Source organism: Mytilus californianus, unplaced genomic scaffold (genome assembly GCF_021869535.1).
Source record: "Mytilus californianus isolate M0D057914Y unplaced genomic scaffold, xbMytCali1.0.p SCAF_11, whole genome shotgun sequence".
NCBI lineage: Eukaryota > Metazoa > Mollusca > Bivalvia > Mytilida > Mytilidae > Mytilus > Mytilus californianus.
Window position 1 is genome coordinate 12,830,948 of NW_026262593.1, and position 14,443 is coordinate 12,845,390.

At 31.7% G+C, this 14,443-nt stretch overlaps 1 protein-coding gene and 1 long non-coding RNA gene across 2 annotated transcripts in view; both read right to left on the reverse strand.

The window, feature by feature from the left end:
* The window catches only part of LOC127719560 (ubiquitin carboxyl-terminal hydrolase 5-like), a 33,223-nt gene that overhangs the window by 14,403 nt on the left and 4,377 nt on the right, over positions 1 to 14,443 (reverse strand). Inside the window, exons 2-8 of the mRNA XM_052225778.1 lie at positions 12,842 to 12,945; positions 12,023 to 12,148; positions 7,886 to 7,937; positions 7,010 to 7,128; positions 6,633 to 6,739; positions 5,815 to 6,050; positions 4,960 to 5,054 (exon numbers count right to left, since the gene is read on the reverse strand). Of these exons, the coding sequence (XP_052081738.1) occupies positions 4,960 to 5,054; positions 5,815 to 6,050; positions 6,633 to 6,739; positions 7,010 to 7,128; positions 7,886 to 7,937; positions 12,023 to 12,148; positions 12,842 to 12,940 (834 nt within the window). The 5' untranslated portion in view covers positions 12,941 to 12,945. The remainder of the gene's footprint in view (positions 1 to 4,959; positions 5,055 to 5,814; positions 6,051 to 6,632; positions 6,740 to 7,009; positions 7,129 to 7,885; positions 7,938 to 12,022; positions 12,149 to 12,841; positions 12,946 to 14,443) is intronic.
* On the reverse strand, positions 2,049 to 4,666 carry LOC127719577 (uncharacterized). Its single transcript, XR_007990381.1, has 2 exons — positions 2,742 to 4,666; positions 2,049 to 2,344 (listed from the first exon to the last, which is right to left on the reverse strand). It is a non-coding gene; the product is annotated as an uncharacterized LOC127719577 (long non-coding RNA).

Sequence of the window (14,443 nt, forward strand, 5' to 3'; positions counted from 1 at the left end):
TTATTTAGGGTAGGTACTTTTAAACTGATGTATATTTGTACTCAGTCGTCCAATTCCATCATATGAAGTATCAAAATAATCGGCATACTTTGTACTTGCTGTACCTGTTTGTCTTATTGTGACTTATGGTGACATACAGGTAAAAATACGGGTAAATCAGGTAATTTTGATAAACTGGTGTTTTAACTATGACATCACTTTTATTTTGTTTGAATTTATATTGATTTAATAGTTTATGACTATTAAAAAAAAAAAATGTGATATTGTCTCAATTGACAAGGTATTTTTACTTCGTTAGCACAGGTAAATGTGTAAACTTTCATGTATGATTTTCGGGTGGCATTCAAATAAGTAAAATTGACGATGGAAGTGAAGACTTCTTCAGTATAAAAACATTGAAATAGTTCAGGGCAGATGCTGAAGTGTCAAAATTTCTAACTGGGCCCAAACCCCTCAAAGTCATCTTCTTCATCACTGTCCCCTACTATATTTCTCCATTGCCTTTCTAAGTCATTTCTGTCAGCTTGATTAACATTTATCAAGTCAAAATGGCCGACATCATCAATAATTTTGTCTCCTGACAGTTTGTTTTCTCTATCGCTATCTGCCATTTTGTGTACAAAATTTCAAAAAATGTTCAACATGAATAATTGACCAATATTTACTTTATTTTCCATTAAAAGTACGGAAAAAGCCAGAGAAACTGGAGTCTGGAATGAATGTATATGACGCTAGTATGTTACTTTAGAGGGGTTTTCCCAACGACTGACCAATGGAAATCTCGGATTAAAAAAAGTAGCATGCCCAGCCCGGTATAGCGGGCTATAGTGTTTACGGAAGTAAAATGGATTTCCCGGTAAACCGGGTCATAGTGCTGAAAGAGTTAAATGAATTTATATATGATCAACAAGAAATGTTGCTAAAATAGACCCCCCCCCTAAAAAAAAAACACAACATGCACACACAGTTGTACCCATTGGCACAAAACATGATTGATTTGGCACGTCCAAAGTGTAAAAATGGACAGTTTTTGTTGATTTTTTCAATGAATAAAGTTCCAAAACTCTGCAATGTCATATCAGAAATTTATAAAAAAAATCAAAAGGGAGCTTATTTCAATAGATATAAACAAGCCACCAAATTTTCATGAAAACTGCTCAAGGTGTTTTTGAATTATTGTCTGAATACTGGAAAATCCCCCATTTTTTATAAATAAAGTCCCAATACTCCAAAACGTAAAATTAGAATTTTTTAAAAATCAAAAGGGATATTTATGTCAATATATATAAACAATTCAACAAATTTTCATGAAAATTGTTCAAAGCATTTTTGAGTTACAGTCAGAAAACTGGAAAATCACCCAATTTTCTTTAAAATAAAATCCCATAACCTCGGAAACGTAGAATCTAAAATTTATGAAATTGAAAGGGAGCTTACATCAATAGATATAAACAATTCACCAAAGTTTAATGGAAACTGGTGAAGTGCTTTTTAGTTATTGCCCGAAGTGTTGACTATGGACAGACAGACGGACAACGGTTTACCATAATACGTCCCGTAAAAGGGCGTATAAAAAAAAATCAAAAACAGTTTTGCAACATTGCGTCATTATAGGGTCACAAGTATCAACCTCTTTACAGAACAACATCAAGTTTTTCTATTACATCAAATTTCCATAAAAAAGGTCTTTTTATATATTTTTCAAAAGATTTGAATAATAGATACCTTTAAGACAGACAGAAAGCTGAATTATATACCAATTCAGCTACAAGTTAAATAAAATGCTTCGCTGGGGCGCAGCTTGATACGACCGCAGAGGTCGAACCCTGAACAGTTGGGGCAAGTATGGACACAACATTCAAGCTTGATACAGCTCTGAATTTGGATTGTTATTAAATATTTGACACAGCATAGGTTTCTGACACAGAAAGAAAGTGGTCTAAGAACTTGAATTTTTTTAATTTACCTATTATGGTCCAATGTCCAAAATCAAAATACATGGTTAGATTCAGCATATCAAAGAACCCCATATATTCAATTTTTGTTAAAATCAAACAAAGTTTAATTTTGGACCCCAACTTGGACAAACTTGAAAACTGGGCCCATAATCAAAAATCTAAACACATGTTTAGATTCAGCATATCAAAGAACCCCAAGAATTCAATTTTTGCTAAAATCAAACTAAGTTTAATTTTGGACCCTTTGGACCTTAATGTAGACCAATTTAAAAAACGGGACTTAAAATTAAAAATCTAAATACACGGTTAGATTTGGAATATCAAAGAACCCCAATAATTCAATTTTTGATGAAATCAAACAAAGTTTAATTTTGGACCCTTTTGACCTCAATATGAACCAATTTGATAGCGGGGCCCACAAATAAAAAATCTAAATTCATGGTTAGATTCAGCATATCAAAGAACCCCATATATTCAATTTTTGTTGAAATCAAAAAAAGTTTAATTTTGGACCCCAACTTGGACCAACTTGAAAACTTGGCCCATAATCAAAAATCTAAACACATGTTTAGATTCAGCATATCAAAGAACCCCAAGAATTCAATTTTTGTTAAAATCAAACTAAGTTTAATTTTGGACCCTTTGGACCTCAATGAAGACCAATTTAAAAAACGGGACCCAAATTAAAAATCTAAAAACACGGTTAGATTTGGCATATCAAGGAACCCCAATAATTCAATTTTCGATGAAATCAAACAAAGTTTAATTTTGGACCCTTTTGACCTCAATATGAACCAATTTGATAGCGGGGCCTACAAATAAAAAATCTAAATACATGGTTAGATTCAGCATATCAAAGAACCTCATATATTCAATTTTTGTTGAAATCAAACAAAGTTTAATTTTGGACCCCAATTTGGACCAACTTGAAAACTGGGCCCATAATCAAAAATCTAAATACATGTTTAGATTCAGCATATCAAAGAACCCCATATATTCAATTTTTGTTGAAATCAAACAAAGTTTAAATACTGGACCCTATCTTGGACCAACTTGAAAACTGGGCCCATAATCAAAAATCTAAACACATGTTTAGATTCAGCAAATCAAAGAACCCCAAGAATTCAATTTTTGTCAAAATCAAACTAAGTTTAATTTTGAACCCTTTGGACCTCAATGTAGACCAATTTAAAAAACAGGACCCAAAATTAAAAACCTAAATACACAGTTAGATTTGGAATATCAAAGAACCCCAATAATTCAATTTTAGATGAAATCAAACAAAGTTTAATTTTGGACCCTTTTGACCTCAATATGAACCAATTAGATATTGGGGTCCACAAATAAAAAATCTAAATACATGGTTAGATTCAGCATATCAAAGAACCCCATATATTCAATTTTTGTTGAAATCAAACAAAGTTTAATTTTGGACCCCAATTTGGACCAACTTGAAAACTGGGCCAAAAATCAAAAATCTAAATACATGTTTAGATTCAGCATATCAAAGAACCTCATATATTCAATTTTTGCTAAAATCAAACAAAGTTTAATTTTGGACCCTTTGGACATTAATGTAGACCAATTTGAAAACTGGACCCAAAATTAAAAATCTAAATACACTGTTAGATTCGGCATAACAAATAAATAAATGTGATCAAAGATTTTACAAATCTAATGCGCCATACTGTGCAATTAAAGATTACTTCTTGAAATTTTTCAATATTTGAAATTTGAAAAAAAAATAATATTTGAAGAATAATTCTTTTTAATTTCTGAAATCTGAAATGAGAAAAAATTGGCCCCCCACAATTTCTTTTTATCCCCCCCCCCCTTTTTCCCCCAAAAAAATTCTTTTCCTCAAGATATGGTCATAATCTCAATTCAAATTTCCAATGGAGTTGGCAACCATAATTACCCATTTAAATTTACCATAGTGCTAACTTAATCTATTTTATAATAGAATTAATAAAAGTATAGTGTCAAATCTTTCATATGGATTTTTTTGTAAAAAAAAAAGATGAAAACATTTGCAGATATTTTTACTGGTCTTCCTTTATAAATATGCATTTCTTTAAACATAATTTAAAAGCAGTGTAAGGGAAGTAACCAAAACGTTGTATTTGGATTACCTCCCTTACACTGTTTTAGATTATCTTTATTGTTCATTAACCATTACTTTATACATAATTTAAAAGCAGTGTAAGGGAGATAATTTCAATGATGTATTTGATTTATCTCCCTTACACTGCTTTAAATTATGTTTTGTACTAAAGTATTTGTCCATTAACCAGGACAACCTTGTTTTTCCCCCTTTTTTGCCCCTAATTCCTAAACGGTTTGAGCCATAACCCCCCAAAGCAAATTCTAACCATCCCTTTGTGGTATGGAAACTTGTAGTATAATTTCAGAGAGATCCATACACTGTTCCACAGTTATTGTCTGGAAACTAGAAAATGCTCATTTTTGGCCCCTTTTTGGCCCCTAATTCCTTAACTGTTGGTACCATAACCCCCAAAATCAATCCCAACCTTCCTTTTGTGGTATTTAACCTTATGGTCAAATTTCAAAAAGATCCATTCACTTAAACTAAAGTTAGAGTGCGAAAACCAATATGTATTCGGACGACGACGCCGGACGACGACGACGACGACGCCAACGTCATACCAATATACGACCACAAAATTTTTTTGCGGTCGTATAACAAAAATACAAACTAAAATATATTATGATTACTGATCAGTTCTTTATACCGAAGCACTGTATATATATATATATACACACACACATAAAGAAAATGTTCTATGTGGAATTTTGTTATTTTAATGTCTAACTCGTTGAAAATCTGAAATCATTTTTTTTCTAAATACTCTCTACTTTTTTGCATGTCTTTTAAACTGTGTAAGAAAGAGTAACAGTATCTTAAATGTCAATCATTTAACAGATTTATCCTTACATTAACTTTCTATCATTAAGTAGAGATGCCCTATTGATTATATACCTTTTCCAAAGCTCTCATATTAATTCCAAAATGTGTCAAGTGTTTATCAAGATAAGGGTCCAATACCATGTCATCTTCTTCATAGGAATATACATCTAATAATAGACATTAAAACATATTTATCTGCAAAAATAAAGATATACTGAGCAATATTAAGGTGCATAAAGTGAATATACGGTTTTACTTTATTTTTGAACACAGAAAAAATAAAGATGATACAGGGTATACACCAATAAGACAGCAACTGAACAATACAAATAACATGATTTTATTTCATTATTCTGGTAAATGCATACTTTGGATACAGAAAATCCTGCAATAGTTTCAGTGCACTTTGAAAATTGCTTAAAAAAAAGTGTCAATTAAGTTTAATTTTTCGGCATGTAATTTGAAAAATCAATATGATTTGGAAACAAAATAATATTGAGGGTACATGAATTCATATGCAAAAATGTCCATCTTTCTTAGCTTTGAACATTAAACTTTGATTAATTATCTTCAAAATAGATTTTGGTACTTTAAACCTGTCACAAAATTATAAAATTCCATATTAAGAGCTACATTTTGTCTTAAACTTACATAATAACTTGTGTTTCTTTTTTGTGACTTTTGAAACAAATCATCTCACTTTTAAAACCATAAAAATTACAGTACAGTGTACTTGACCCCCTTCATTTAAAAAATGAATCATCTAATCAGAATTGGTTGTCTTTTATAGACTTATGACAATAATTATTTACTCCTATGTTCTATATGATATCAACAAAATATCCTTCAAAGTTTCACGATTAATGCATGATCTGTCCATCATGTTTATGATTGTGATTATAATGATTTGTTTACAACAGAACCTACCTGCTCCCTCTGCTGTTATGGTTCCTAATTTCACAGCCAATGGGTGTTTGACCTGATCATAATGTTCCACAGCATGATTGTTTCCACCACTGCCATCAAAGAACTTTCTCCCACACAGAATACTGCCATCAGTAAGATTCAGCCAAAGGTTAGAGGTCAAGTCACATTTTTCACATTTCCATCCTTTGGGTGGAATTTTTATTCCATTGTCTTGCTGCAACAAGTTCTCTGCATGTCTTTTAATGTAAAACAAAATATTATCAATGTACACTTCATTTCACATCAGGCAGGTATAATGACAATAATGCTATTGAAAACAAATAATTCCAATGAAATAGTAATAATATTGGATGTCAAACATTAAAATTCAACCTGAAACAATATTTCTTCATAACAGTAAGAAACAAAGATAATTAAAGCATGCTTTTTTAAATGTCTATGTGAACAAAAGCAGCAATTGGTCTAGACAGGCAAAAATATGTTAAACTGAGGGACAGTGAGTTATCATTCCCCCAGTAACAACAGCTTCAGTATGGACAGAATTAAATGATACATTTAGTTTGTAAAACTTCCATTTAAAATAATTATATTATTCTGTTCAACTTAAGGTTGTAACTTTCTCTGACTATTTGGTATCTTGTACTTTCAGATGAGTGGCTGTTCTGTATAGACCCCTTTTGTTGTTAACATTCTCAAATGTTTTACATTTTTTTCTTTCCAACTTTTGGTCACAGACATACCAGATGAAGGTTATTCTAGAAACATGACGTGTATACACAGACATCAAATTCTTTGGAGTTTTTTATGTATATACTTACTTTGACACTTTTCTTTCCTCTCCCTCCCATGTACCTGCCATTGCAGCAGCCTCAGCCATCTTACTGGCATCCTCAGCAGACAGAATAGACTCAACAGATATTTGTACCTAAAAAAACCAATGATGACAGCTAATAAAACCACTACCAAAGAATGATAACAAATCTTACAGTAAACATTTTTTTTTTAATGATTTTATGACAAATGGGAGAGTAAAATATTTGCTGTGTATTATTTTTTGCTTTTTGGTAAACTACACAGGAAAGAATGACTGTAATGTAATCACATTTAACTTATTCTAATAACCATTTTATTCTTTCTCTACAGTTAAATTTTAAAATATTTATGGTTCTTATTTCATTTTTTGTAGCTTTCTTACCATATCTGGTATATCTTGATTAGGCAAGGGTACTACTGTCCAGTCTGGGAGTACTACTACAGAATGGGTCTCTTCAAACTCATACTGTTTATCATCCACACTGAATCCACCTTCTACTCCTATTTATATAAATTTAAATCACAGGTTTGTTACCAGAAATTATTCAACTAAACTTTTTTAATATCAATACATTAAAGATATGAATAAATGGAGAGGTGGATTAAGTCATTAAAGACAGAAACCGAACAACATCAAAAACATGTTAAGATCAACACTACAAAAGTATGGTTACCTATAGTTGCTAACTTTTATGTCATTTGGTCTCTGATGGAGAGTTGTCCCATTGACAATCAAACCACATCTTCTTATCTTTATACCTATAGTCACACATGACATTACTGATGTTAATTTCCAAACCACATGTTGTACAACACTGTATAGGTTGCATTTCTGTAAATATAGACAATGCAATTTTCCATAGGAACTCCCTTTGCAGCTGAACTGTGCCACTTTTACTATGAAGTTTCGTAAAAAATTATATCCGAGAATGGAAAGTTGATATGCACTACTATTTTATTCAAAGGTCAAAACATAGGGCTGTGCGGCATATTTTCAACATTTATATGCCCCGGACTTTTAAGAGTCTATCCCTATCTTCACTGTGGGTCTACCTCAGAATTCAAGGCGGCTGCTATTAATGTTCATTTATACTGGTAACAATCCCAAGTTATGTCTCTATGAGAAGATACATTGAGATCATATCTGGGAACCAGTACATAAACAAAACGAAATATCTATGAATATTATATATCTCCCCAAAAGAGGTGTGGTTTGAGAAACAGCTGTATTTACAAAGTGCAACCTATAATGCTTTACCTATTGCTAGTTTTGTTACTTTCTTCTCTGGAGGATCCGCTGCCTTCGGTATCTACAATTACATGAATTATAATCAGAGTTAGTATTATTGATTATGTAATCAAACAATAAATGCAAAACTAGAGGCTCAAAGTAATAGAATAACACTATTTTGAAATTAAAGAACCTTAGTGAGCGTGCTCACATACCCGGGTAACCCCACGTCCCCACATTGTCATTGGAGAAATAAAATATGTGTAAGAAAAAAAAATTGTATAAGAAAAAAAAAATGAATCATAATTTCCTGTCAATATGCACATCTACATAGTATGTCCTTATTATCTACAAAGTTTCATGAAATTATGTTGTGTGGTTTCAGAGGAGTTGCGATGACAAACTGTTGCAGAAGTACATTGAAGCAAATAAGTTCAAAGGGGCGTAACTCCTAGGTAACTCCTAGAAAAAAAATTGAATCATAATTTCCTGTCGATATGCACATCTACATAGTATGTCCTTATTATCTACAAAGTTTCATGAAATTCTGTTGTGTGGTTTCAGAGGAGTTGTGATGACAAACTGTTGCAGTAGTACATTGAAGCAAATAAGTTCAAAGGGGCGTAACTCCTAGAAAAAAAATTTGAACTGTAATTTCCTGTCGATATGCACATCTACATAGTATGTCCTTATTATCTAAAAAGGTTTCATGAAATTCTGTTGTGTGGTATCAGAGGAGTTGCGATGACAAACTGTTGCAATAGTACATTGAAGCAAATAAGTTCAAAGGGGCGTAACTCCTAGAAAAAAAATTGAACCGTAATTTCCTGTCGACATGCACATCTACATAGTATGTCCTTATTATCTACAAAGTTTCATGAAATTCTGTTGTGTGGTATCAGAGGAGTTGTGATGACAAACTGTTGCAGTAGTACATTAAAGTAAATAAGTTCAAAGGGGCATAACTCCTAGAAGAAAAAATTGAATCGCAATTTCCTGTCGATATGCACAACTACATAGCATGTCCTTATTATCTAAAAAGGTTTCGTGAAATTCTGTTGTGTGGTTTGAGAGGAGTTGCGATGACAAGAAACAGGACTGATGGACTGACTGACGGACGGACGGACAGACGGGTCAAAAACATTATACCCTCCGCAACCCGTCGCATGGGGTATAATTATGTTCAATGGTGGTAAAAGAATGTACAATTTTGAAAGCAACTATCTTTGGGAGGATGCAGGCGTATTTGTTTTTGATGGAAAAATTGTTGTGTACTATCTCATGAGTTACTTGGATAAAAATGCATTGTTCAACTGGGTGTCTTTATTCAAAGCTAGAAAGCCAGTCATCTACATTGTATGCAACATGCCTGTCTTTAATTATCAAAGCAGAAACATTTCATCAAATATTTTATAACCTGTAATGAATACATCTTTATTGCCATTCTAATATTACGTTCTTCTTTCGCTTTTGAAACAAAGCCATGTTCTACTTGCAACATTATTCATTCTGAAACGGTTATTTCTATGGCCTCACAACACAGTTGTCGGGGCCATATAGTTTTACCCTTGTCTGTCATTCTGTCATTCCGTCATTCCGCTACAAACCATTATACAGACTTTTTTTCTAAATGCCTTCAGATATTGGGCTGATTTTTGGTATGTGAGTTAACCATGATGAGTTAAAGATCAAGCTTAAGTTTGGTTCAGCTCTGCTAATTTTTGCCGAAATTACGGCCTTTGGACTTTGATAAAATTGTTGAAAATCACAGTTATACAGACTTTTTTCCAAATGCCTTTAAATATTGGGATGATTTTTGGTATGTGAGTTAACCATGATGAGTTTCAATTCAAGCTTAAGTTTCGTTCTGCTCTGCTAATTTTTATCGAAATTACGGGCTTTGGACTTTGATAAATTGTTGAAAATCAGTTATACAGATTTTTTTTCTAAACGCCTTCAGATATTGGGTTGATTTTTGGTATGTGAGTTAACCATGATGTGTTACAGATCAAGTTTAAGTTTCGTTCTGCTCTGCTGATTTTTGCCGTAATTATGGGTTTTGGAAATCACAGTTATACGGACTTTTTTCTATACGCCTTCAGATTTTGCACTGATTTTTGATATGCGAGTCTACCATGATGAGTTACAGATCAAGTTTATGTTTTATTCCTATATGCTGATTTTCATGTCGTTTCAACACATCTTCAGTACATCCACTTCCTGTTTGCTGATGGTTTGAAATTTAACTACTCATTGATCAAGGAAATTTTTCATCAAACTTATTATTGGTCTTGAGAGCTGGATACTATCCATGCATGTTTGTGTCCACATGTGTTGTTGAAATTGCAGATTTAAAAACTTTTTGAGACAGGGCCATTCGTGTCGTTCTGACACATCTAGTTCTATAATGTTTTGGCTTCATAAAATAAAAATGGCTGCCTTTCAAACATGTATTATAGGTCCGCTTCGAAGTACAAAAGTTCTAAATTTTCCTATAAGAATCTTTCTAATTCTATTATGCCATGATCTATGCTCATTTTAACATGGGTAGGCATTATATTTGTCAACATTTTACACATCGCTAACGCTCGATATAACATGTATAAAGATATTGACAAATATAATGCCTACCCATCATGCCCATGTTGAAATGAGCATACGGCATGGCACGAAAGAATTATTTTTTAAACATTAATAATCATGTACCTATGTTGTATAAGTCGTTTTTTCAACCATGTGTAACTTGTAAGGTACATAATGCACTCAGCTTTCAAAGTAAACATGAGGCAATGTGAAAACCATTAAATACTAATTAGATTGATCAATTGCCACCGACATAAAAATTGGTTAGAGGTTCCTTTATTTAACTACAATCTATTGATTTTGAATCATGGTGGACAACAAATTAAACATGGCTTAGGGGACGAGCAAAATAATCTCCTTGGAAATGAGATGTGCCAATGCTTATACAACTGCATACCGATTATCATTGACCTACCAAGTTCCCCATAAACCGACCTAATCACAAACTAAAACATTGTTTATGCCGCTGCAGCCATTTGAAACAGAACACCCAAGTCTCACTTTTTTTTACTTTGTCAAAAAGAAATAAAAAACTATGTCCATTTATCAATAAAAATGATTTTTTTCTTTTACATCAGATATTATATCTTAATCAATAAAATGCTTTTGGCAAAGTTTCATAAAAAATCTATAAAGGTTTGATAAAGTTACTGGTGTTTATAAAACTTTAACCCCAGACTGTATCTAAATGTTAACTTCATTAAAAAAACTTGTCCTTTTATCAGAAATAAAAGGAATAACCAACAAAAAAAAAATATTTTCAAAATTTTGCTCTTGATACTGTCAGTCAGGGGTACTACTTGTAAGTAAATTATTTTTTGGCCTAGTTATGTCCATTAGACATTCAGATTTTTTTACTTATACAAGTAAAAAAGTCATCCTATCTTCTTTTCTTGAATTCTTAGGACTTCTTTGCTCTTATAGAATTTTTAATTGTCTGTCCTTTGCAGATGTCTTTACTAATCATTTAAATGTAATTTCATGGACAATGAAAATCTCATTTGTCTGTTATCTTCAGAACACTGCTCATTTACAAGCCCCAAGGGGCAATTTTTGAAGGCCTTGCGCAAATACTTAAGATCTTTGCGCAATCAGTTTCTTTGTTGAATTAATGAGATGAAACATTGAACTCTAATAAAAAATTATGAGCTAACCTGAAAAAAATTGTTAAAGGCATGTTTTTATAACTCAAAACTTGAGAACTTTGTGGGATTGTAAAAAAAAATTACTTATACAAGTAAATTTTTGAGAAAATTAAGGGGAGATTATTCAAACATTATAATTAACTTATATAAGTATATTTTATTTACTTCTTCAAGTAAATAAAGATTACTTGTACAAGTAGTACCCCTGACTGACTGTCATGACTGTCTCTTGATCATTAAAAGTCTTCAGTCAGAGTTTCATAAAAGTCATAAAGGATTGACAAATGTATTGGTGTTCTAAAAACCTAAAACAACAGATATAAATATTGAAACTGCCAACCACGGCTATATGTTACAGGCTCCACAAAAAGGAATCATTATTTATACATATATTACACATTTAAATATCATAATTAATCAAACATAAGGTCTTCACCTCTTTTCTTATTCTTTTTATATGTAGAAATACAGCATTTCCTGTTTTCCTGAAGTATGGTTCTACAAACTGCTTTCCAAGTCCAATAAATCTATTCATACAAACATACAAGCCAGTCTCAGATTCCTGTGAAAAATGGAAAATTATGTAGCAAAATCATTATCTGAAACAATAATGTGATCATGAATCCGGTGTTCTGCCCACCCACAAACTTCATATTGCATCCTGTTAAACAAAGAATTTTGAAATACCATCTTGCTTCTAGAAATGATAGCATCACATTGCTAATACAATCTATAAGAAAGGAATTTTAGATAGCATCACATTCAAGCAATATAGCATCCCATTACAATGATGTTATAAAGCCATGAGGAGAACACTGCATGATGATGATAGAATAGCAATAGTTATGTCAAACAGAAGTTTCCTATGAATTATCCTTAACATTTGGAATGTTTAAATTCAATTTTGTTTTGATATTACCTATTTATAACAATATAGAAATCCATCTACACCCAATAATACGTTAACAAGAGTCACCTAAGTCATGTTAAGTGAAAGCTTAAAATGTCAAGTAGAATGTATAAGGAATTCAATGAATCAACCTGAGCACTGATAATTTTATTTCTTTGTTTAATAATTTGAGTTCCTTTCAAACAATAAGTAAATGATTCAATTATTATTTATGAAAATTTATCTAATTTTGCCATAAAAGTTGTTTATGTTGTATCAGTGTACACATTTAGATTGGTTTTTTGATTGTTGGTTGCTTAATATGAACCAGAGTAAAGAATGTAATGTATTTGTCATATTACTTACTGGATTATCAAAGGAAAATGCACACTCATCTTTGAAAACTTTCTCCCCACCAAATGGAGCTTTTATCTTGGTAAGGTGCTGCCTCAGTAAATCTACCATTTTATCTGAAATAAAAGTAAAACTTTCATTGACTCTGCTAATTCAATAAATGCATAAAACATTACTGATCATTAATTTCTACATTTACTTGAGGATCCAGGACTTTCATGACTTTGGAGATCTACACCACTTTTTGGTGATTTGTCAAACCCACACAAAATGTGATCATGCTGATGCCTAAGGTAAGCTTTAAAAGATTTGTTAATCAACATAAAATATATATGATATAAACAAGGAATAATTTTGAATTCTGGAAAATTGATAAGAACGTAGGATGGAAATGACCAAACTATGGAGTGTTAGCTGCACAAGGCTAAGGTTTAGATTACTTTCACTGATATTTCAGTATGAACTAACTAACACCCCTTAAATCCTCCTTATCAATTTTTCAAAATTATTCCAGATTCATATAATTCCTTGTTTATCATGTTTATAAGTCTTTCATCATCTTCATCAGTTAATTATTAAATTGAACTGCAATGTCACAAACTGTTAAAACATTGACTATATCTACCATGCTCCTTCAACAGACTTTGTGTGAGAACTTTGTATTTTTTTAATTAAAAGTGCTAATTATATTATTCTGTCCACAATACCACTGACTGACTGATAATGAAAGAAATGATGTTATGGTATTTCCACTTTCAGAGGTGAACTTAGGGAGGGCAAGGTTCCCGGGCATTAACACATACATTGTAGTATTTGTACATAAAAATGACATAAGTAAAACTGAGTGGACCATATCAAATGAAACTCCAGTGTTTGTTTATTTTGCTATCTTCTGCAGACTGGAAAAATGCACATCAAAATCCAGGTAAGTTTTTAATTATCTGAAACATATATAATGCATAATACTTTTATATATCTAGGTCCAGCCATGCCTTAAAACTTTCTTAAATGCATCAGTTTGTCTGTACAGAAGTTTTTGTGGTGTAAAGACAGCATTATTCATGATATTTGTCAATTCCTATTGACAAGCTTGATGTACCTTAATAAGCAAGGCTAAAAGAAATAAAAATTGCTCAGAATTTTTTTTTTCTAAAGTGAAGTGGTCAGTATAACATGTTAAATTTGGCAGATTTATCAAGTAATTCATTTAATTTGAAAATAGAGAAGTGCTAGATGTTTTGCTTCGTATATTATTTTCAGTATCATGATGTTCAGGCCCCAAGTCAATCTGACCCAATAATAAAATAATGAATAATTATCTCTGATCAGAGGTATATTTATTAGGAAACAGTATTGATGATCAATGACAACAGGTAACATACAGATTAGGAAACAGGTGATAAAATGAATTTAATATTAACAATTTACATTAAAAAAATTATATATTTAGATGAAATCTTAATATAATGTCTCCTTTAACTGTTTAATGAATATCCGTCAAAGGCACAATTTGTTTATTGTCTATCTTCTTCTTCTTCCGGTAAGTGGCCACCGTCAACTGGTTGACTATTCTGCCACATTTTGGAGTTAGCACATGAAATTTTTGTGAATTTA